At 46.9% G+C, this 23,468-nt stretch overlaps 1 protein-coding gene across 1 annotated transcript in view; it reads left to right on the forward strand.

The window, feature by feature from the left end:
• Positions 1–23,201, forward strand: part of LOC110486546 (E3 ubiquitin-protein ligase SMURF2) — a 54,686-nt gene extending 31,485 nt beyond the window's left edge. Inside the window, exons 4-20 of the mRNA XM_021558237.2 lie at positions 1,504–1,637; positions 3,202–3,267; positions 4,090–4,174; positions 4,670–4,753; positions 5,678–5,892; positions 7,322–7,406; positions 9,078–9,236; positions 9,387–9,440; positions 14,074–14,275; positions 15,897–16,000; positions 16,622–16,736; positions 17,356–17,534; positions 17,821–17,958; positions 18,236–18,356; positions 19,640–19,841; positions 20,476–20,551; positions 20,754–23,201. Coding sequence (XP_021413912.2) covers positions 1,504–1,637; positions 3,202–3,267; positions 4,090–4,174; positions 4,670–4,753; positions 5,678–5,892; positions 7,322–7,406; positions 9,078–9,236; positions 9,387–9,440; positions 14,074–14,275; positions 15,897–16,000; positions 16,622–16,736; positions 17,356–17,534; positions 17,821–17,958; positions 18,236–18,356; positions 19,640–19,841; positions 20,476–20,551; positions 20,754–20,853 — 2,119 coding nt within the window. The 3' untranslated portion in view covers positions 20,854–23,201. The remainder of the gene's footprint in view (positions 1–1,503; positions 1,638–3,201; positions 3,268–4,089; positions 4,175–4,669; positions 4,754–5,677; positions 5,893–7,321; positions 7,407–9,077; positions 9,237–9,386; positions 9,441–14,073; positions 14,276–15,896; positions 16,001–16,621; positions 16,737–17,355; positions 17,535–17,820; positions 17,959–18,235; positions 18,357–19,639; positions 19,842–20,475; positions 20,552–20,753) is intronic.
• The last annotated feature ends 267 nt before the right edge of the window (positions 23,202–23,468 follow it).

A 23,468-nucleotide genomic window follows, 5' to 3' on the forward strand; every position in this document is an offset into this window, starting at 1 on the left:
ACAAAGCCTCATTTGTACTTGTTTTAAGGACATTACATCAAAGTTGGATCAGCCTGTAGTGTGGTTTTCCACTTTAATTTTGAGTGTGACTCCAAATCCAGACCTCCATGGGTTGATAAATTTGATTTCCATTGATCATTTTTGTGTGATTTTGTTGTCAGCACATTCAACTATGTAAAGTAAAAAATATTTAATAAGAATATTTAATTCATTTAGATCTAGGATGTGTTATTTTAGTGTTCCCTTTATTTTTTTGAGCAGTGTATAATGATGAGATGTTAATTAATCTCCTATACCTTCATAGATACAAGTATTGGGATGAAAAGACACATGCACAATGTTGTGTTCCCATAGCCTGGACCAGGGCCTTGTCCCTCTCTGTCCCATCTCTGCAGCTATGGGGACAGGGGGAGCAGGTGGCGGTAGTGTCCCCAGGGCCCAGCTGGTCCTGTTCTGCCTGCTGAGGAAGTGTGACAGCCTGGCCTGCCTAGCACCAACTGCCATGCATTATGCCATATACTGTACCTCAACCAACCAGAGACATAGAGATGGCCTAAGAGGAGAAACTCTTATCTTATTACAAGTAATCATATTATCTAAGAGTTTGGTATGTTTGGCATGTGTATACTGTATGTAAACATAGTGTAAACATAGTGTAAACATACTGTATCTTGTTTTGAAAAGCTTAATCCAATGTCTAGTCTACTGCCCTTATTATTTGATACAATAATCATATCCAGATCTGTGTTGGATGTAATAATTCCCCCCTACAAATCTGTCCTGCATTCTAATGCTCTCAGATAGCACCCCAGACAGGCATTTGGCTTCCACTCAAAATGTCCAGACATCTTACTCACAGCCGCATTGTTTCACATCCCTTTAGTTTCTGTAAGCAGCATGGTAATTATAGTGGGATGCAGTCTGCTAACTGTATGGATGATTAGTTTTACACTGAGGAAGGGAACTGGTCTGAACAGATGTGCCACGTCAGGTTCACGTAGTGTGAGTTTAATACCCAGGCCTCGACTGACACAGTACCTAAGAGTGATAACAGAGGCAGTCAGGCAGTAATGTTATGGTTCAACTGTTCACTCTCCTTCTTTTCCTCACTTACACTATCCTCTTTCTATCCCTCTTTCAGCCTCTCCTCCTCCCTGTCTCTTTCATTTCTCTCTCCCTCTCTGGGTGATTTTGGGTCGAAGGGCTGCCTTTAGATGATTTAGGACTCACAGGATCTGTCTGTGTTCGTCCTTCTCGTACCCAGACACTCGAGGTCGGGAGTCGCACATTCACAGATACCGGGCGGAAAATCCCTCTCAGACACCTCCTGACTGTGTTCTTGTGGGGACGCAGCCCGCGGTGACAGGCAGCCCCGAGCGGATGTGTGCCTCCCCAGCGGGGACATCCAGGCAAAGACTGGCCTTTTGGAACAGTGCATTCACACGGGCTTTAGTAACATCTACAGTACATTGGAAGTGACTGGTCTCTCTCTTCTGTCCTCAGATATATTGGAAAGTCTGACTCCATCACCATCAGCGTGTGGAACCACAAGAAGATCCATAAGAAGCAGGGGGCTGGCTTCCTGGGCTGTGTACGCCTTCTATCCAATGCCATCAACCGCCTCAAAGACACCGGCTGTAAGGACTACCTGATTGAATTAGTGTGCGTGTGTGTGTGTGTATTTAATGCTGTGAGGTAATGTCTGTGTAGTGACGCATTGTCTGTCCCACAAACGGAGTCACAGGCTAGCGGAGTCACAGGCTAGCGGCGTCACAGGCTAGCGGAGTCGCAGGCTAGCGGAGTCGCAGGCTAGCGGAGTCACAGGCTAGCGGAGTCGCAGGCTAGCGGAGTCACAGGCTAGTAATCCCCTTCTCCTGTAACAGTGACACATTGAGCTGTACCCTCACAAGTGCACACACTCTCTCCTTATTCCTGACAGGTCACAGACCAGGTTGTGAGAGGGGTCACATTCTGCAGTGCCAGAACAGGAAAAGACAATCAGCATCAGCCCACAATCACTGTGAACGTGTCCTGTCAGAAGCAAATGGCTAAATGAGATTGAGGCTTGGCCCAATGCAGCAGTGGCAGCCAGGCAGGGACCCAGTGATGGCTTTACCAAAAGGCCTCCCCCTCCCACTGTATGTATACTATGCTGATAGGCCTGCTATGGTCTTGTAGATGGAAAAAGGACAAAATCCCACTGCTTTTCCTAGAAGCCCCTGACACTTGTTTTCCTGGAAAACCCAAACCCTGTGCCTCAGCTGTGAGTAGTTTGCCTCTGCATTTCCTCTCATTCCCCCCTCCTTACGCCCTCCACCCTCGTCTGTCCCATAGAGTGGCAGCATGCATGCGCCACAGACTAACCTCCGTTTATCTCGGTCGGCAAATCTAGACAACTGGTCATTTTACTCAGACATGCATAATTGTACAGCTATTTAAATGTAAGCATAGATTTGTTATGTCCCTCGATTGTGGTCTTATTCAAGTGTATGTTTGTCATTCTTTCGCTTGTGCCTTTTGCAGCTGTTCCACTGTGTCCTTTCCACAGGCGTTTTAGGGGGTTTTGGGTTTGTGTGTGCACGCTCATTGCCCCAGTCTTGTAATGGTTTGACCGACCATGTTTTGGTCCCTGTTTAGTCTAGATGCACATCCTGAGCTGATCTGCATGACACTCAGACAACAGTGAACAGATAGTGGCATTTCTCATGTCTGCAGGCAACGTGGTATTCCTGACATTTCTTTGGTCCTTTTTTTTGCTTTGTTTTTCAGCCTGGGCTGAGAACGTAGACAAAGAGTTTCCAGACATTGGCAGGGGTTCATGTCCATGTTCAGTCTGGGTGGAATAGTGCCGGCTTTGTGCAGAGATTTGTCAAATGTTTGACCTCTGTAGTGAACTGCAGGCTGCTCGGTACCGATGCTCAGTGATTTTTTTACGGTCCATGGCCACTCCACAGACCATCTGTTCCAGTACATATCCCATACCCAGCCTCCAAGGGAGGGGGGAGAGGAATTCACTGTGGGTGATGTAAACGATACAGAGCAAAGGGACTTGTCTGTGGGGACAAAAACCCTCCCAACACATGCTAGTTTACATGTCTCTCAGACAGTGATCGATCCCCCTTTCCTCTCTCTCCTCTCTTCTTCCCTCTCCTCCTTCTCCTCTCTCTCCCCGCTCTCCTCCTTCCCCTCTCTCCTCCACAGATCAGAGATTGGACATGAACAAGCTGGGCCTCAATGACAGTGACACAGTGAGGGGTCAGATAGTGGGTGAGTACAGCGGTGACCAGCAGGCCACATAGACTTTCACCACACACTCATGTACATTCACGTAACACTGTTATGTATCTGAAGTGTTACCACTCCATTATTAGAACCTCAGGCTAACCACAGTTGTTTTTATAATGCTGATAAGACCTCACTAGACCACCACGCATAGAAATAGAACTAGGAAAGAGAACAAGAAACCCTCCCAACACCATGTAGGCTCCCTCCAGCAACCTGAGCCTGCTGGGTGACTTATTTTCCCAGTGATTCGTTGGTGTGTAAAGCGTTGAGCGCTGCCCCTGAGCGTGCCGTGCCTCTGACACCAGGCTTGATGAGCGCCTCCCTCTGACTCCAGACGGCCCGCACTTCCATCTGCACCACAGGGCCTGGTGACAGACAGTCACAGCACCACTGACCCACCAACATGGGCACTGAACAGCCTGGGTGGTAGCAGAGAGGACCGGGTTAGCTAGCTACAGTAGACATAAAGTCTAGCATTGATACGTGCCCTCCACTCACTTCTTGGGTCCTTTCCAGAACTGGGATTCGGGACTGGTCAGGCCACTGTCAGAGTGCAGACGGCTGGTACTTCTACTTCCAGACACAATCATCTTGTCACCCACAAGAGGATTTGACCATGTGATCCTCTTAAAAATGGATTCCTCATTTAGCCCTAAATAACATCATTACAGTATTGCATTACATCAATTCACAGTTTTAAAATCGTTCCGCTTTAGTCTCTGGTATGAGAGGACATGAACAAAGTGAGATTCTACCACCCAGTCATTCTCCTATGTGTATCTGAATGTGTCTCTGTGTCCAAAGTGAGCCTGCAATCCAGAGACAGGATAGGCACAGGAGGCCCAGTGGTGGACTGCAGCCGTCTGTTTGACAATGACCTGCCAGACGGGTGAGTACCATACCCACCAACACACCACAACTCCATTTAACATTTGTCCGTACTAGACAGTGGACCCACTATCACCACATCATACTCTCACAACAGGGCCAGTCTGAGCCTATCATAACCACACTGCCCCACAACCAAAAGTGTTCCAGACAGCATGTGGTGTGGTGTTCCAGACTCCAATCTAAGTAGCCAGAGGCTCTGCTGTTCAGACACTTCACCAGCTTAGCACGACTGACCTCAGCACTGAGCCAATGATGTTGGCTGGGGTTAGGGAGTTTAGTCTGGGGTTGGTGTGCGCCAGAGGAATTGGGTGAGCAGATGGGAGACTGTGTCCTATTAGCTAGCAAGAAGCTCTGTGAGGAATATCTGGGTCATGTTTAGTAGGGGGGGAATGTTTTGAAACAGAGTGAAACAGGAGGTACTACCTGAACTTGGTTGCCCTCATTGTCCACTCACTGCTTTGTACGTGTGTGTGTTTGTATCTACTGCATCCAGCTGGGAGGAGCGGAGGACTGCGTCTGGCCGAATCCAGTACTTGAACCACATCACACGCACCACACAGTGGGAGAGGCCTACCAGGTGAGTCAGCCTGGCCTCAAAGTCTTGATGTAACATAGTAAATCTGTGACACTCAAATTAGTATGATATGTTTGGTATGATGACATAAGGTTACTGAAGCCAAAACACTGAAGGAGGGAGGTTGGTCGGGTAGGATGGGTGGTGGGCATATATAGCGAATGTCTAGCAACCCGAACTTTAGCATTTTTGCTAATTAGTAACTACTTAGCATATTAGCTAATCCTAACCTTAATTCTTAACTCCTAGCCAAGCTAACATTAGCCGCCTAGCTTAATGTTAGCCACAACAAAGTGGAATTCCTAACATATCATACGTATTGAAAACACTTAACATATTGTACAAATTGCAATTTGTAACATATCATACGAATTGTAATTCGTAACATATACTAAATGGAGGGAGACCGGTTTACATTTACTATGTTATGTCTGTCCCTGAGTCCAGGCTGAGTGAGTACACAGTCTTACCCACTACCCAGCCTCAAACCCATGGCATGAGGCATGAGTCCCCAAGACCTAGACAGCATTGAATTTGTATTAGGAAACACTGCAGACTATTGAACGGGGCCCTAAGACTCTTATGCTCCAGACGGTATTGTTGCTCCACAGTCTCTGTCTCTTTGCTCTTATCAGCTCCCTTCCTGTTACTCTGCTCTGCTCTAGACTGGCCTCAGGCCCCTCACTTAATACTGCTCTGTGTGTGTGTGTGCCTGTGTCTATGTCTCTGCCTCACTGACCTCATGATGCTTAAGAAAGCAGGAGCAAGCCAATGTCTAGCCCTAGCATCTAAGCGTATTACAAGCACAGCTAGATATGAAATATGAATAGACACGGACCTGATTTGAACAAACTTACCATGAAGGATATATTATAACCCACCCTCCCTGTCTGACTGTGATCTCCTCCTGTTCCCTGTCTCTCCCAGGCCTGCGTCGGAGTACTCCAGCCCAGGCCGGCCTCTCAGCTGCATCGTGGATGAGAACACGCCCATCCTGAGCACCAACGGGGCCACGCCCACCATTCCGTGTATCTCGTCCAGTGACCAGCGGGCCCAGGAGAGACGCGTCCGCTCCCAGAGACACAGGAACTACATGAGCAGGACACACCTCCACACACCCCCAGATCTGCCCGAGGGATACGGTTAGTGGAAAGAGGATTCTAACACACAATATGGACACACCGGACATACACCAACATACACACAATCACACTATAGGACGACCACTTCGGTTCCCACAGCCAGACTAGACTGGAGCATTCTGTATCATGAACATCCTTTATGAGAGACGTGTCTCCTTCTGTTTTAAGACCGGTGTCGTCATTGCAATGCCTCAGTGTTAACTGCCTCCCTCCTCCTCTCTTCAGCCCAACGCTCAGCTGAATCATCCTGCTAATCTGTGTCCCTATTCAGTCCCAACAGCACAGCCACCATGACTCTGCAGCGCAGCATAAGCAGCCTGACAGGCCCCATTTTAAAGAACTAATTGAATCGATCTAGCAGTTAAAGTCTGGCGGCAGCCGCTCACTCCTCCCCCTCCTCTCTCCTTCCTCACATGCAGCCCATGGGCGGCTGCTTGATATTCAGACACTGTGTAGTCTTGCTGAGGATTTAGGAGTGCTGGCCAGAGAAGTAAATCACAGTAGCCCAGCCCAGCCCAGCTCTACAAGATTAGGAGGGTGCTGTCTCTTTTTGGGCCAGCTCCTCTGAACCGCTGTCAGCAGCCCCAGTGGCAGGCCAAGGTCGGCCAAGAAGTGTCATTCTGTGTCGAATGCGTTGGGCGCATTGGTGCTCAGCGGGGAGAGGGAGGGGGGGGGGGGGTTATGTACACGTATGTTAGAGAGGCAGGGCGGTGGGTCCTAAGGAATGCCAGAGAAGAGCTTCCAAGCTCATGGAAATATCTCTGTCAATCTGTGATGAATGAGCTCACCAACACAGACTACTATCTTCTCCCCCTGTCAGCCCCGCAACTGGGATCCAAACTGACTCAATCCCTGCTTTTATCTCCATCTGTGTGATCTCTGTTACTTTTCCACACGCTCGGATCAAGATACGCACGCGCACATTGACGTACCAATAACAATCCTCACGGTGGAACAAATGTATAACTAACAGCTTTATTTTCCTTATCATCCACTCACATCTCTCACTCATCTCTCACTCATCTCTCACTGATCTCCCACTCATCTCTCAATCTCTCACTCATCTCTCACTCTCTCACACTCACCTCTCACTCTCTCACTCATCTCTCACTCATCTCTCACTGATCTCTCACTGATCTCCCACTCATCTCTCACTCTCTCACTCATCTCTCACTCATCTCTCACTCATCTCACACTCATCTCTCACTCATCTCTCGCTCATCTCACTTCTCTCTCTCACTCACCTCTCACTCTCTTACTCATCTCACTCTCACTCATCTCTCTCTCCTCTCCTCTCCTCTCACTCTCACTCATCTCTCACTCATCCCACTCTCTCACTCATCTCTCACATGTGTGTACTTGTCTGTAACCATTGCTCTGTACCTCTTATACCTGTATGAGTAGCCATGCTATTGTTCCCCCCTTACAGAGCAGAGGACCACGCAGCAGGGCCAGGTCTACTTCCTCCACACCCAGACAGGAGTCAGCACATGGCACGACCCTCGAGTGCCCAGGTATACCCACCACCACTGTCTGAACACACAGTGCCCAGGTATACCCAGCACCACTGTCTGAACACACAGTGCCCAGGTATACCCACCACAATCAGTGGCTAGCTCTCTTTGGGCTATGAGAGAGGGCTGGTTTCACAGTCCTTTGTAGCTCAGTTGATAGAGCATGGTGCTTGCAATGGCAGGATAGTGGGTTCGATTCCCAGGACCACCCGTATGTAAAATGTATACGCTCATGACTTTAAGCCGCTTTGGATAAAAGAGTCCACTAAATGGCATGTAAATGCAAACCATAGGGATCTGAGAGGATTCACAGCAGACACCTCTGGCACGCCCTCTGCCTCCATACCCTCAGCACACAGCCTTCAGCCCTACTGTACATGTGGCTCAGAGACGCCACTCACTCAGGCATGTGTGTCTCATGGATTACCACAGGCCCAGAGGAGAACACACATCAACACGTCAGGCTACTGGGAATAGAGTCAATAGAAAGAAAGTCAGTGATTGAAAAATACCTAGACGTTGCCGTTCTCTTGCCCCCGTGGAAATACGTGTGATAGATGCCGTTCTCTTGCCCCCGTGGAAATACGTGTGATAGATGCAGTTCTCTTGTCCCCGTGGAAATACGTGTGATAGATGCCGTTCTCTTGCCCCCGTGGAAATACGTGTGATAGATGCCGTTCTCTTGCCCCCGTGGAAATACGTGTGATAGATGCCGTTCTCTTGCCCCCGTGGAAATACGTGTGATAGATGCCGTTCTCTTGCCCCCGTGGAAATACGTGTGATAGATGCCGTTCTCTTGCCCCCGTGGAAATACGTGTGATAGATGCCGTTCTCTTGCCCCCGTGGAAATACGTGTGATAGATGCCGTTCTCTTGCCCCCGTGGAAATACGTGTGATAGATGCCGTTCTCTTGCCCCCGTGGAAATACGTGTGATAGATGCCGTTCTCTTGCCCCCGTAGAAATACGTGTGATAGATGCCGTTCTCTTGCCCCCGTGGAAATACGTGTGATAGATGCCGTTCTCTTGCCCCCGTGGAAATACGTGTGATAGATGCCGTTCTCTTGCCCCCGTGGAAATACGTGTGATAGATGCCGTTCTCTTGCCCCCGTGGAAATACGTGTGATAGATGCCGTTCTCTTGCCCCCGTGGAAATACGTGTGATAGATGCCGTTCTCTTGCCCCCGTGGAAATACGTGTGATAGATGCCGTTCTCTTGCCCCCGTGGAAATACGTGTGATAGATTGCGTTTTTCTTGCACTTGATGCTATCCTCTTGGTCACGCCACACCCTGGTTGTGTGTGCAGCAGATGCTGGGCTGCCAAGCTCCCAGTGCTGAGAGGCTTGGTCATTTAGCTGGGCCTCAGTCCGATAACTCACTACCGCTGAAGTGGGGCTGCCGTCATTTCTTAGTTGCTCTCTACAGACAGCTAAAGGAGTCCAGCTGAAAGGATTGCATGGCAGCAATAAGTCATTTAGACGGGAAGAAGAAGAATGGAATAAAAGTGATGTCGTTTTGGAATCTTTTCTCGCCTCTTTGTTTCCCAGTTACCGTCAGCCTTGAGGTCTGCTTCATTCCCTGACTTTGATTGGTCTTACATCTCATTCTTTCTTTGGTTCTTTCTATTTTCTGCCCTTCACCTCTGACTGTGTTGGGGATTTGTGCTTCCCAGAGACCTGAGTAATGTAAACTGTGAGGAGCTGGGCCCACTGCCCCCTGGCTGGGAGATCAGGAACACAGCCACCGGCCGGGTCTACTTTGTGGACCATAACAACCGCACCACGCAGTTCACAGACCCGCGCCTCTCCGCCAACCTGCATCTAGTCCTTAAGTGAGTATCGGGTTATACCAGCGCCACAAATGAAACATGGTCCAGAGCCTCATAACAGCCCAGATTAAATGAGAAGTATTTGAGGGAGAACTGTACTGTATGACTGGCTGGCAGTGTGGCTGTGTAACTGTGGTGTTTTGTGTTCTGCAGCCCAAGCCCCAATGGTTCCCGCAGCGGCATCGAAATTCAGAACAGTCCGATCAGGTGAGGCCCTCTATTTCCCCCCTCTATTCTGTGGCCGACCTCTATTTCTCCAACACTTGGTTCTGGGGAGGCAGAACAAACTGCACACAGACAGACACACACAGATACATAGACATATTGACTCCCCCACACAGGATGTTTTACAGGGGAGTCCAGTGCCAAGGTGTGTTAAACACCTGTTGGTGTTCAGCTATCAGAGCAGCCTTTCTCCTGTGCACACACTCTCCCTCACACACTCCCACACACAACCTCACCCATCCAGCACACAATCCGTCACAAAGCTTGTTTTGGCTCGACATCAGATAACAATGTGGAAACCAAGACTGATGTGTCTGTGGCTGAGGAGCGTCTTACGTCCAGGAAACGGAGCATAAATTTGATGCCCGAGTCAATGAATGAATTGTGTGTGTGCGTGATAGTGTGTTTTGGTGTGTGTGTGTTGGTGCGTGCCTGTGTGTGCAGTGTTCGTCAGTGCATGTGTGTGTGTGCCGTGTTCGTCAGTGCATGTGTGTGTGTGCCGTGTTCGTCAGTGCATGTGTGTGTGTGCCGTGTTCGTCAGTGCATGTGTGTGTGTGCCGTGTTCGTCAGTACATGCGCTTCAGAACTTTTCCTCGCAGCTGTTCAAACACGGCCCATGTAACGATAGCTGCAGCATTACCCACAGTGCAGTGTAAAGGTGGAGCAGAGTACAGGCGGCTTCGGTGGGCCTCCTCCGTCTGACCTCATTCCTGCTCCGTGCCGGGAGAGGCGGAATGCACCGATGAAAAGATCTGGTGTTATTTTCCCCTGTTCTGACAGATCAAATAACTTGTTTGGGACTTTGGTGCTTTTTCTGCGGTCCTCTGAAAGTCATATAAAATCCCAGGCTGGCACGCCATGTATGTTTGTAATGCAGGAATCTTGTCTTAAGCACAATAATGTCCAGATGTGTGAAAAGCAGTGCAAAGTGTTTATTCTCTTTAAAAAGCACTGGTCCGATTTATTATTTCACTTTAAAGTTGGGAATTAGACTTTTCTAGGTTATTGATGTCTTTGTTTAAGAGGAATAATTGTATTGAAATGGAAGGTGCTTAAGCTGAGCCAAGAGCGGGTTTGTGGCCATTAGAATGATGTACAATGGGCCCTGGGTCCAGCCACATACCTTCCCTGGGTTCTGCTTTTAAGGGAGAAACCCTTGGCTTTGTCTTGGAGAACCTAAGGCTGCATTTACACATGCAGCCCAATTCAGATTTTTTTCCCACTAGTTGGTAGTTTGAAAAATCAAATCAGATCTTTGACATCAGATCTTTTTCAGAGCTGATCTGAAAAATATCAGAATTAGGCTGCCTGTGTTAACGCAGCCGACAGGATCTCTAGGTGTGCACTAATATAACACACATTGGATGGTGGCTCAGAGGTTTGGAGTGTGCAGTCTGCTGGTTAGCAGAGGGCTCATGGGCCTGACCCAGTCTGACTGGATCATCCTATCTGAGAATACCTTCTCTGATTTTGTCCCCTCACGGACCGCTGTGGAGCAGAGAAGCTGGACTCTGGCTGAGACGAGGGGTGGGAGTGACATTCCAACCAGCGACCATACTCTGGAAAAGATATCAGAAGGCCGGCGTGGTTTTCCATCAAGACATCTGCCTTTTATCAAGGAAAACGATTTCAGAAATTCTCACCCCTCATGCTGTCATCCCACAAAAATGTTTGATATATACGTGTCCTTCAAGGTTATAGTTTATTACCCCTTTTATTTGCTAAAGACATTGCCTCAGCGGGCCACAATACGTTTTTGGTTAGACTCACCCTGTGATGTTGCAATCTCCTGACTCTAAGCCTGGTCACTGGACAATAGGTAACAAAATCCTTGTTGGGCCTCAGATCTGCCCTCTGAACTCTGGCATGAACACTCAGAGGATCAGTTCCCAGGGGTCTAGTGTTCTCTAGCTTTACACTGAGTTCACTATATTACTGTCTGAGCTTCAGCAGGTAACACACCACGCCATCTTACTCTCTTAAAACAAGTTAGAAAAAGAGAGAATGCGCACTAGGCTGTGTGTGTGTGTGCGTGTGTGCGTGCGTGCGTGCGTGACGGGCAGGAAGGTTTGATTTATGAGTGAAACTGGAGGGAGTGCTGCTCTGTTGCTCGGTACCTCTCCTCTCCCTGTCTGAGTCTTCCTCTCTGTTTGGGTGCTGTCCGGAGGCAACCCTTCCTACCTTCACCCTTTCCCTCCCTCCCTCTGAGTCTAGTCTGCAGAAAATAAAGAGATTGAGGAGGAGGACTGGAGTGCCCTATGGGGCCCTGCTGCTCTCTGGGATCGCAGGAAGTGGCCAGCTCAGCTCAGCTAGACGAGGCCAAAGACAGTGGGAGTCTAGAGCAGTCAGTCCTTAGAATAAGCTGTCACTGTGTATTATGGTGTATGGATATAAAGATCAGGATGGCTGCTACATGACTGTCAATTACTCTTGCTCAGAGTATGACCCTCCAAACAAATCTTTTTGAGAGTTAGGATTGTGTATTTGCCATATTTTATGACATTATACCTAATAAAAGGTTGTCTGGTTTTGTATAGTACAGTGAATGGCAGGTGTTTGGTAGGTGTCCCAGGCAGAAATAGGTTTGCTGAGTTGTTAGAAATGACTGGATTTCAGTGGTTTTGGCCTATCCAATATTATATGATCCTGTACTTTTTGGGGCTAGGTAAATCCATTAAGCCAGGATGGGTTGTTGCTCCATGATTCTCCTGTCACAGACTCTCTGCTTACCCTTTCTCACACTTACTCTCCTCTCTCACACACATAAGGCGCATGCTTCAGTTCGGCCTGGCGGCTAGCCGTCGTCAGCTAGGCGAACCGAACGAGTGTGTTTTAATAAAAAGACCTTCGCTTGAAAGCAGTAATAGTACTGTTTGTCAATTTTGAGACGCCGCGGAGCCAGTATCCACTTCCTCAAAATAGTTTTGAATTAATCTAAGATAACTCAAGAAATCTGTCATTCATTTAGATGTTTTTACCAATCACAGACAAAGGGGTGTAGACTTCAGCAAGAAAAAATGTTGTGTGCCCGAACAAGAGAAGAAGAAAACTAACCGAAGTCCAAAACGTCACAAAATGCTGTCATATAATATGCATACGATCTTCTGAACTTTTCCTTCTGGGAAGCATGCGGATGTCTTTACACACTCTGCTCCTCTCTCTCACTCACACACACACAACCCTTTGTTGCCGGCTGTACAGCCTGATGTTTATGACCCTGCTCAGGGGGTGAGTGTGCCCACTACGCCCCACTAAAGTGCAAAAGGCCAGCATGCAAATAATCCTCCAGCTCTGGCTCCATAAAGGGCCTTTTGATTCTCTCTTTCTATGTGTCTGTGCGTGTTTCTGTTTCTGAGCAGATGAGCCTTCCACCACCAGTGCCGTGGTTCAGAAGTTCACTCTCATGCCAGAGATTTGGGCAGGAGTCAAGGACCTCGTTCACTACCACCACAGATCATACTCATAGCCTGTCTTTTGATTTGGAGGTTAACTGCTCTACACTGATGTGTTATCACAGTTACAGCCACCCACTGAGGTGGTCGTCTTAGCGGTTAGGGACCCTACACAACTTGGTTGATCATTTATTGGTTTCCTATAGTCAGCAACACGTATCCTCTTATGAAGGAACTTGCATTGAAATGTCACTCCTGTTAATAAACAAATAAAGAACCTTCCTGAACCATTTAAGCTGAAGCCATGAGGTCTATGGACACCCTCATTGCTCAGTGCAGAATGAGACCGACACTCAATCTATTTGCAGATGTCTCTTGCTGTAACGCTCGTCTAAAGAAGAGGACCAAAGCGCAGCACGTGTTCATGATAATTTATTCAAACTGACCACTGACACAAAATAACAAAGTGGAACAAAACAAAACAGTTCTGTCTGGTGCAGACACAAAACAGAAAACAACTACCCACCAAACACAGGTGGGAAAAAGCTGCCTAAGTATGATTCTCAATCAGAGACAACGATAGACAGCTGCCTCTGAATGAGAACCACACCCGGCCAAACACAAAGAAATAGAAAACATAGAAATAAAGAAACTAGAATGCCCACCCTAACCAAAATAGAGAATAAAAATCTCTCTATGGCCAGGGTGTGACAGTAGCCAGGTGGGAAGTGGAGGTGGCATGGCACACACCTGTGAGCTGGCAGAGCCCAGCACGGCAGGGGCCCACGGAGTTGCCCACGAGGAGCGTACGACAGAGCCGTTTGAATGGAGAGCCTGGCGGGACGTGGAGGAAGGGTCACTGGCTGCACCTCAGACAGACAATGTGGCACCTACGGACACATCACACCACCCTCTGGCTCTGCCCCCTCGTGTGCTTGTTCAGAAATACCACCTCCACCTATGTCTGTGGGCACATGGCAGCTTGTTTAACTTGATGTGCTTCCCAGATGACCTCAGTGTGTTTACCTCTCGTTCTCCAGTCAGCAAAAGGAGGGAGACAGAATTCCTGCCTGGCTTTATTTTGAGTTTTTAGGGTTTCTAGTTATATATTTTTTTCTGTGGTGTTTTGTTTTTGTGTACCTGTACGTGTTGTTACGACCCCAAGTCGCAACAATGATCTTTCCCACTCCAACTCTTCTCTTTCTCTTTTTCTCCATCCCCAGCCGTCAGATCCAGCTGAAGGAGCAGGCCCAGCAGGCACTAGTGTCTCCAGGTAATCTGCCAGAGGAGGCCGAGTGCCTCACGGTGCCCAAGTACAAGAGGGACCTGGTGCAGAAGCTGAAGATCCTCCGCCAGGAGCTGTCCCAGCAGCAGCCCCAGGCAGGCCACTGTCGCATAGAGGTTTCCCGCGAGGAGATCTTTGAGGTGAGCCCGTCGAATTAGTGTTATTCCCTCAGTTCTTGAACACAACCAGCATTATTGAGTCTTTAATTAGTATTACTGAAGAGGTTGACTGAAGAGGTTGACTATCCCGAAGGAAAGCATCAACTCTGGACATTTTCCTCACTCTTATTTACACTTGTAAAAGTTTATTATACCAGATAGTTTACCTCACTTTCAAACCTCAGGTAATGGTTTTCCCATCCTCTACTTCCCTCTCCTCTCAAGGTCGTTGCTCGTCATGTTTCTGCCACGGCGTTATCCACCACGCTATTATCTATGATGTGTGAAGAGAGTATGTTCATATCCAAAGCAGACCTCGTATTTGAAATGAGGCTTTTGTGAAGTGCACTCCTCAGTGGGGGAGGTTTTCTAGTTTTGGAGGTGTGGAGCCTCATCAGAGCAACAACACCTGCAACAGACTACATGACCCTCGTAAAATATGTGATGGAATGTGCTGGAACAGCTTTGTCTGTTAATCTGAAGGAAGACGTTTTTGTTGGCTGATCTCAACACGAAAGGGAGATGGGGGTGGATTTTAAGGCTAGACATAACTTCATTGCCTTTCTGGACACGCCGAGCTGTTAGAAATACGACTGTGTGGGCAAGTGTCAGCTGGTGGACTGTCAAGCTGTCTCAGTGTGTACATTCTATTGAAGATAAGAGGCCTTATTTCTCTGGTGTCACCGCTGACACATCCTCAGTGTAACTGGAGGGCACGGTGGACCAGCTCTGGGGGGAAAGTGGTGTTATTGTTCCACTCTTCTGTCTGTTTACTATTATTCTCCCAATCCACTTTTAATGAGACTGTCCCCGACACTTGGAATGTGCTGGACATTGTGGGCCCGTGTCTGCAGCTCTCGGCATGTGGGGTGAACGCACCAACCCAGAGTGGGGTGTAATGATCCCAGTCTCTGAGTACCAGGGGGAAAGTTTGTTACTAAAACACTGCTGTCTAATGTTCTACAGAAGCCCCCTCTGGCGAGGAACATGGGGTGTTTCTCATCATTGTTTCAGGACAGTTCCTTCTTTTCTTCGTTTTTTTTTTGTCTTCAGCTTGAAGCAATTTGGAATTGCACAGGTCTTTGGTCATTGGTTTGCATGTTTAAGACAGGCAGACAGGCCGGGCTTGGCCAGACTCATGCTCTGCATTCCTACCCCGTTTCCCATGAGCCACTGAGACTGGGACAGTGGTGGGGGGGTGGTGAGACTCACGGGATAGCTTGGTGGAATGTGTCACGTTGGGGAATGTCCTCTTATCACCCCCACCTCCTGATAATGCGCTTTGATTAAGGGGGGAATGGACACTCAGGTTGCTTTCGCAGGGGAGGAGAGGGCGTACATCATTGCAAGGCAGGCAGGGGCCAGCCAAGCTGGTCCTAAATGACAGAGCACAGGAATGTTTATTCTTTGGCTCAGTCCCCAGAGCCAGCATCACTCACACACAGACATTACAGTGCAGATAGATGCATCTCTCTGGCCACAGACCCTGGACTGCACAGTATTTACCAGATGGTCTCTGATGGAAGTACTCCGTAGGTTTGGGGGTAAAGTCCTCCATCCCAGTCCCGTTCGTTACAATGGTGTATCTCTGTATGTGTTACAGGAGTCTTACCGCCAGGTGATGAAGATGAGGCCGAAGGACCTGTGGAAGAGACTGATGGTGAAGTTTAAAGGGGAGGAGGGGCTGGACTACGGAGGAGTGGCCAGGTAGGAATCCACAGCAAAGCATGAGGAAAAAACTAAGTTATGCTCAATATGCATCATCATGGAACAAAGAAGATTTCTATTGTGTGTTAGAGAAGTAAATGCACCAGGTCTGGAACCAACAGGACCTGAACAGCTTCTACCCCAAGACATTAGACTACTAACTACAAATAGCTGCCCGGACTATCTGCATTGACCCTCTTTGCACCAACTCTTTTGACTCAAGCATATAGCCAAGTTATCTCATTGTGTATTTATTCCTCGTGTTATTATTTGTTCTATATTTTTCTCTCTCCGTTGTTGGGAAGGGCCCATCAGTAAGCATTTTACTGTTAGTCTACACCTGTTGTTTAGGACGTATGTGACAAATAACACTTGATTTGATTTTGATTTGAATGCCACCATCTGCTGAAACAAGGTTGGCCCCCAAGGGGTAATATTGATTTAAAGCACCTAATCTGAGAATTATACTTCTGCTTTTTAAATTGCCATTGGGTATTCACTTTCTGAAATTGATGTTCCCTGCCTTGAAAAAAAATGTAATGGATCAAGAGATTTAACAATGGATGTTCTCATCGTCTGTCTCTCTTTATCTGTCCCTCTCTGTGTCTCCTGTGTGTGCAGGGAGTGGCTGTATCTGCTGTCCCATGAGATGCTGAATCCGTACTACGGCCTGTTCCAGTACTCCCGCGATGACATCTACACCCTGCAGATTAACCCCGACTCGGCCGTCAACCCGGTGAGTCAGAGGCCCGGACGCCGCCACCAGCCCGCCCCGCTGTGATGTGAAAGACCAGGTCACACGGACCGCTCATCTGCTCTAGTCTTGCACAATATTTCTGCCTCTTGTCTCTCCTCTGCCTGTTTATTTGCTTGGCCTTCCATTTCCCTATCAGCTGTTCTCATGCTAGATGCTAGATCTCCTGGAGACTGGTGATGAATTCGGCAACTATTTCATTGCTGTGTTGAGAATCTTTACTGCCTCTATAGCATTTGGTTATTAAATCCATCATAAGGGAAATAGTTTACAACTGCAAATAGTTTGGATGCTGCTGCTCACCTTTTGAGTCCTAACCTTTGGATTACGCACTGCAATAAATTCCCAGCTGTAAGAATAGCAGGTATTTATTATTTACCAAGGGCCCAATCCTAACTTAATGCGTGAGGAAATCTGAGTTATAGCGCAAATCTCCCACCGACATCAATGCATGACTTAAGAAAACGTTTGAGTTGGATGCATCTTAAGTTAGGATTCTGCTTTGAGTTGCTCAATCTTGGTAATTCTCCTTAGACTGGGAAATGCCATGCTAAATGGATGTACTATGAAGTGTTTAAGGTGTTTCTGTCCCCCTCCCCAGGAGCACCTGTCCTACTTCCACTTTGTGGGTCGTATCATGGGCATGGCGGTGTTCCACGGCCACTACATAGACGGGGGCTTCACCCTGCCCTTCTACAAACAGCTGCTGGGGAAACCCATCACACTGGACGACATGGAGTCAGTGGACCCAGACCTCCACAACAGCCTGGTCTGGATCCTGTGAGTAGGAAGGAAATGGGAACAACATCCTCACACAGACCACGATGCGCACACAGAGATTAACATGGTTTTTAATGACAATAGTTTGTAATGGCTCATTTTAATTAATCGGGTACTAATTTGGTGTATGTCAACTATAACATCGACTGGTGTACTTTTAAAGTCCCTAAAAGAACCACACATGATGAGCTCGTCAACTGAACTTTGATCCATACATACATTAACATTCCCCCTCCCCCAGCACCATCTCTCTCTAACCCCCCTGTCCGTCTCTCTCACCCCTCAGGGACAATGACATCACAGGCGTGTTGGACCACACCTTCTGTGTGGAGCACAATGCCTACGGGGAGATCATCCAGCACGAACTCAAACCCAACGGCAAAATCATCCAGGTCACCCAGGACACCAAGAAGGAGTATGTCAGGTGAGTACTCCCCCACCGACCCCTCCTCACCACACAGGAAGAGAGCTGGTCCAGCAGTCGACAGTCAAGCCCAGCAGGGAGGAGATACTGTTGGATTTCAGATGAGCTTAGCTGCAAGTGACCAGCCACAGTTAACTGACCTAGGATAAGGGAGTGAAGTACATGTGAAAGGCTTTGCTATACCCCTCAAAGAGGCTCAGAATCATGGCTATGCCTTCACGTTCCAGTATGAATCATCGATCTCTGACTCTCTTTCCCTCTCCCACGCTCCCTACAGGCTGTATGTGAACTGGCGTTTCCTGCGAGGCATCGAGGCTCAGTTCCTGGCCCTGCAGAAGGGCTTCAACGAGGTCATCTCACAGCACCTCCTCAAGGCCTTCGACGAGAAAGAGCTGGAGGTGTGAATGAGACACATCCCCCAGACTAGCAGTACTTACAGTGCCTTGCGAAAGTATTCGCCCCCCTTGAACTTTGCGACCTTTTGCCACATTTCAGGCTTCAAACATAAAGATATAAAATTATTTATATGTATTTTTTTGTGAAGAATCAACAACAAGTGGGACACAATCATGAAGTGGAACGACATTTATTGGATATTTAAAACTTTTTTAACAAATCAAAAACTGAAAAATTGGCCGTGCAAAATGTGTTGCTTTTACGCCAAACATAACGTTTTGCATTGTTGCCAAAAAGTTCCATTTTGGTTTCATCTGACCAGAGCACTTTCTTCCACATGTTTGGTGTGTCTCCCAGGTGGCTTGTGGCAAACTTTAAACAACACTTTTTATGGATATCTTTAAGAAATGGCTTTCTTCTTGCCACTCTTCCATAAAGGCCAGATTTGTGCAATATACGACTGATTGTTGTCCTATGGACAGAGTCTCCCACCTCAGCTGTAGATCTCTGCAGTTCATCCAGAGTGATCATGGGCCTCTTGGCTGCATCTCTGATCAGTCTTCTCCTTGTATGAGCTGAAAGTTTAGAGGGACGGCCAGGTCTTGGTAGATTTGCAGTGGTCTGATACTCCTTCCATTTCAATATTATCGCTTGCACAGTGCTCCTTGGGATGTTTAAAGCTTGGGAAATCTTTTTGTATCCAAATCTGGCTTTAAACTTCTTCACAACAGTATCTCGGACCTGCCTGGTGTGTTCCTTGTTCTTCATGATGCTCTCTGCGCTTTTAACGGACCTCTGAGACTATCACAGTGCAGGTGCATTTATACGGAGACTTGATTACACACAGGTGGATTGTATTTATCATCATTAGTCATTTAGGTCAACATTGGATCATTCAGAGATCCTCACTGAACTTCTTGAGAGAGTTTGCTGCACTGAAAGTAAAGGGGCTGAATAATTTTGCACGTCCAATTTTTCAGTTTTTGATTTGTTAAAAAAGTTTGAAATATCCAATAAATGTCGTTCCACTTCATGATTGTGTCCCACTTGTTGTTGATTCTTCACAAAAAAATACAGTTTTATATCTTTATGTTTGAAGCCTGAAATGTGGCAAAAGGTCGCAAAGTTCAAGGGGGCCGAATACTTTCGCAAGGCACTGTACCTTCACTGTCCATCCTTTACAATGGACTGCATTCTCCCAGACATCCGCATTTTCCCCATCCATTTCCTCCCTACAGTTTCCCTTTGACTTTCATTTCACATTCTCTCCCTCTCTCCACCTCAGCTCATAGTGTGTGGCCTGGGTAAGATCGACATCAACGACTGGAAGTCCAACACACGGCTGAAGCACTGCACCCCTGACACCAACATCGTCAAGTGGTTCTGGAAGGCCGTGGAGTCATACGATGAGGAGCGCCGGGCCAGGTTGCTGCAGTTTGTTACCGGCTCCTCCAGGGTCCCCCTGCAAGGCTTCAAAGCCCTCCAAGGTACCCTCATAGCACTCACCCTCCTGGGACATGTACAGTAGCTACGTAGTTAGGTTCTCAGTGTTTCACTGCTTCACTGGGAGAGTTGCTAGCTTGCCCTTGTCCACCCCCTATAGGCATGTAATATTGATTGTTATGATGGCTTATAACATTTGTTATGACAGCGTAATGAATGTTTATGCCAGAGGGAGATGGTGAGGGTTGTTTGTATTATACTCTACTGTACCCCGAGGCAGCTCAGCAGGCCTCAGAGTGTGTTGTTGTTGTTGCCTGAGCTGAACCCTCTGTGCAGAGCAGGCTGAGCAGAGTCCAGTAGTTCAGTGAGTCCAGTCTGTCAGACAGGATGCCCAGAGAGCACCCAGGCGTGCGGAACACACTGTGATCCACTGCTCTTCCTGTCTGACATGCCGCTTCACTCTGCTCTTCCATGTTACATAACAGGACCATCGCTGCTGCTGGTCTAAATACCAAGGTCCGCGCAGGCCAATGACAACATGCACAAACCCAGTGCTCTTAGTGCCCACACTTGGCGCCGCAGAGTGCTGGGCAAGCTGTCCAGTACAGTACTGTCTTTTGTGTGTGAGTGAAGGGTGCTCTGCCGTTGTGCTTCACAGTAACTGTTGATAAGTTACAGGTGCTGCAGGCCCACGACTCTTCACCATCCACCAGATCGATGCCAGCTCCAACAACCTGCCCAAAGCCCACACCTGGTGAGTGTCTGCCTGTTCTGACCCTACAGCTTGCCCTTCAGGAACAATGTATGCCTTTGTCAAAGCTGGGAAGGGCACTTTGATATATCAACATCATGCTTTAGGTTTAGGTTTCCACCCATGTATCTGTTAACCATGAACATAGAGAGGTCCTAATACCAAAGGCTCAGGCTCAAGTCTCTCTTGCCCTCTGTTTGTTCAGCTTCAACCGGATCGACATTCCTCCCTACGAGAACTATGACAAGCTGTATGACAAGCTGCTCACTGCTATCGAGGAGACGTGTGGCTTTGCTGTGGAGTGAGACGCTGCTGACGCAGGGGTCGGCAGGAACAAGGAGTGGAGGAACTCGACCATAGTCAGACCCCACCATCCAGTTCACCCAGGGGAAGGGGGCGTCTGTGGTCCAGTGGCCCAAGGACTCTCTCGCCCACAATAGGGACATGTGGCCAGGCCGAGGGGGGGAGGCAGAGGAGACCTGAGCGAGCAGTATCGTCTGTCTAGGGGTTTCCCCCCACCCCCCTCTTTTAAAAAATAGCATTTTCAGCTGCTAATAACTCAGACTATTTACTAACTTGTGGAACTGTGAAAATGGCTGGCTCTTCCTTTTTTTAAATAAGTTTAGTTTTAGCATTATAAAAAATAGTCAGTATTCCATGTAGCTACTTACCATCTTACCAAGCAGAACATGAAGTCCACAACTAAACAAAACATTGGCCACATAAACAAGACTGGTATCACTGGTTTGATGGAGTACATTGTTACCCACGGTTACCAACAACACTGAATGGTGCTTGCTATGTTTGGAGGCAGGGACTGAAGGGAGCATGAAGGCTCCTTCGCACCCCCTGGTGACTGAATCCTTTTCTACCACTGAGGACTCTTGGGGCATCTATCTTCACTCAGAGGCTGGACTTTGGAGCACATGTTCAGACCTTGACCTTATGGAGAAAGACATGCAGGGCCCCATTGTCAACGACCCTGTCCAAAGAAAGCAGGCTGGTTTTCAGCGTTCCATTCCCAGAAACCAGTGTCACACGTCTGACATCTAAGCTTGTTTGGAAATTTAAATTAATAGCTTGAATGGTGTTATTTTTATATAATGGGAAAATGAAAAAATAAACACTAAAATTATATATAATATATATAATTTATTTCTGTTATATTTCAGAAAGCTTTTGCCATTATTCCAGAAAAAAAATAATAATATTAAAAGTGTTACTATTTAAGCTTGAAAGAAGTACACTTAGATTGCTGTGGGGGAAAGTAGAGAGGTGGTCTTAATGGTGGGTTGTCTTTAATACACACAGTCCTCTGAGTGCCATAATACTTTTGACTGAATCTTTTCAACTATTTAGATATTAACCTGACCCTTTAAATTCCAGTGACATCATCCAGTAGGTACTTGTGGTGGGGTATGTATGATGAGTTCCATAGGCCTTTCTCATGATTTCATGATTGTTTCTTCATAGGGATCTTCTCTGTCCCCACAAAATAATGGCTAAGAGTCCCTGCTACCCTGGTGCATTTTGTTATGTGAAGATTACACACATCCTTTGTATGTGCTACTCTTGTCATTCTGGCAAATAACTACTACTACCTTCCAGTTATGGTCTTCTGGTGCTAAATAAGATATTGGCAACCAGTCTTATACCTGGGGCTGAGATGGGCGCATAGCAAACTACATACAAAAAGTTGCAATGAATTGAACAAACATCACTCTGACCTCAAGCCACATTCTCAGGAGATGTCATATTAGTTGTTGTATTATTTGGGAGCTGACGTGGTCAGATACAACAACTTTTCCTCTAATGGTTGAATGTCTTATACAGTACATTAAGTTGAATGGCTATGAAGTCTACATTTGTCATATGTATTGTAACCCAACAGTAGACATTGACATGTGATAGTTGGGTTTCTATATCTATCTGAATGAATGAGATGAACCCCCTAATTCTACTCACCTGAACCTAGCTCTACAAGTATGGGTTTGGGGGAGAACATATTTATTTTCTACTCATTCAAACAAATTGTTGAATGTTTTCTTATTTTTTTTAATGGCTGCCTGTCTAGCAATCTATGACCATTGACTGTTCTTAAAGTTAGCATACATTGAAAATGAATTGCTCATCTTTTTCTTTTATAGAGGTGTATGCAAAGTGACGTGTCCTCAGATGGTGCTTTGTACTGTGATAGGTTATTGATTATTAATGTGGATCACACAACCTGTAATTTAACTTAAGTTTCTTTTTAAATTCACACATACAGAACTATTTGTCGCCGTATGTACTAGGTGACTTCTATCTATTTACCAGATAGGTCATGGACTGATTGATTTTATATCTAAACATAATAATTTACTTTAAGTGGCACAAAAAGATCCCTCGACAGTCTGTTTCTTACACAATCTCTCTGCATTACTCCATAGCTGCCGCCCCGAAGAATGGAACTTTTTATTAACAAGTCAAATTTTAGATGCAGCTTTTTGTTGCTTAATTTTTTTGCATGATCCACGAGCAGGACTATATCTCTTATAGCTGACTGATGCAATTAGATGTACTTAACACTATCATTTTTGTAAGAGTATTTTATTTTTGTGTGTCATTTAGGTCTAATTAAACTTTCCTTTGTCAAATAATATGAGGCACCTTGTATGTGGCTGTGCCTTGTCTTTTGTCTGTGTATGTGAGAGGTTTTGGGGGCTTTCAAAGGACTTGAGCTGAATTTCGCAGTATTCAGGAGCTCAAATTGAGCTGTGCATTAAATTTCCTTTGATCATCATTGACGTCACTACAACTTGATTGGAGTCCACCTGTGGCCAATTCAATTGTTTGGACATGATTTAGAAAGAAACAGACCTGTCTATATAAGGTCCCACGGTTGACAGTGCATGTCAGAGCAGAAACTATATCCTGAAGT

Source organism: Oncorhynchus mykiss, chromosome 13, assembly GCF_013265735.2.
Source record: "Oncorhynchus mykiss isolate Arlee chromosome 13, USDA_OmykA_1.1, whole genome shotgun sequence".
Classification (NCBI taxonomy): Eukaryota; Metazoa; Chordata; class Actinopteri; order Salmoniformes; family Salmonidae; genus Oncorhynchus; species Oncorhynchus mykiss.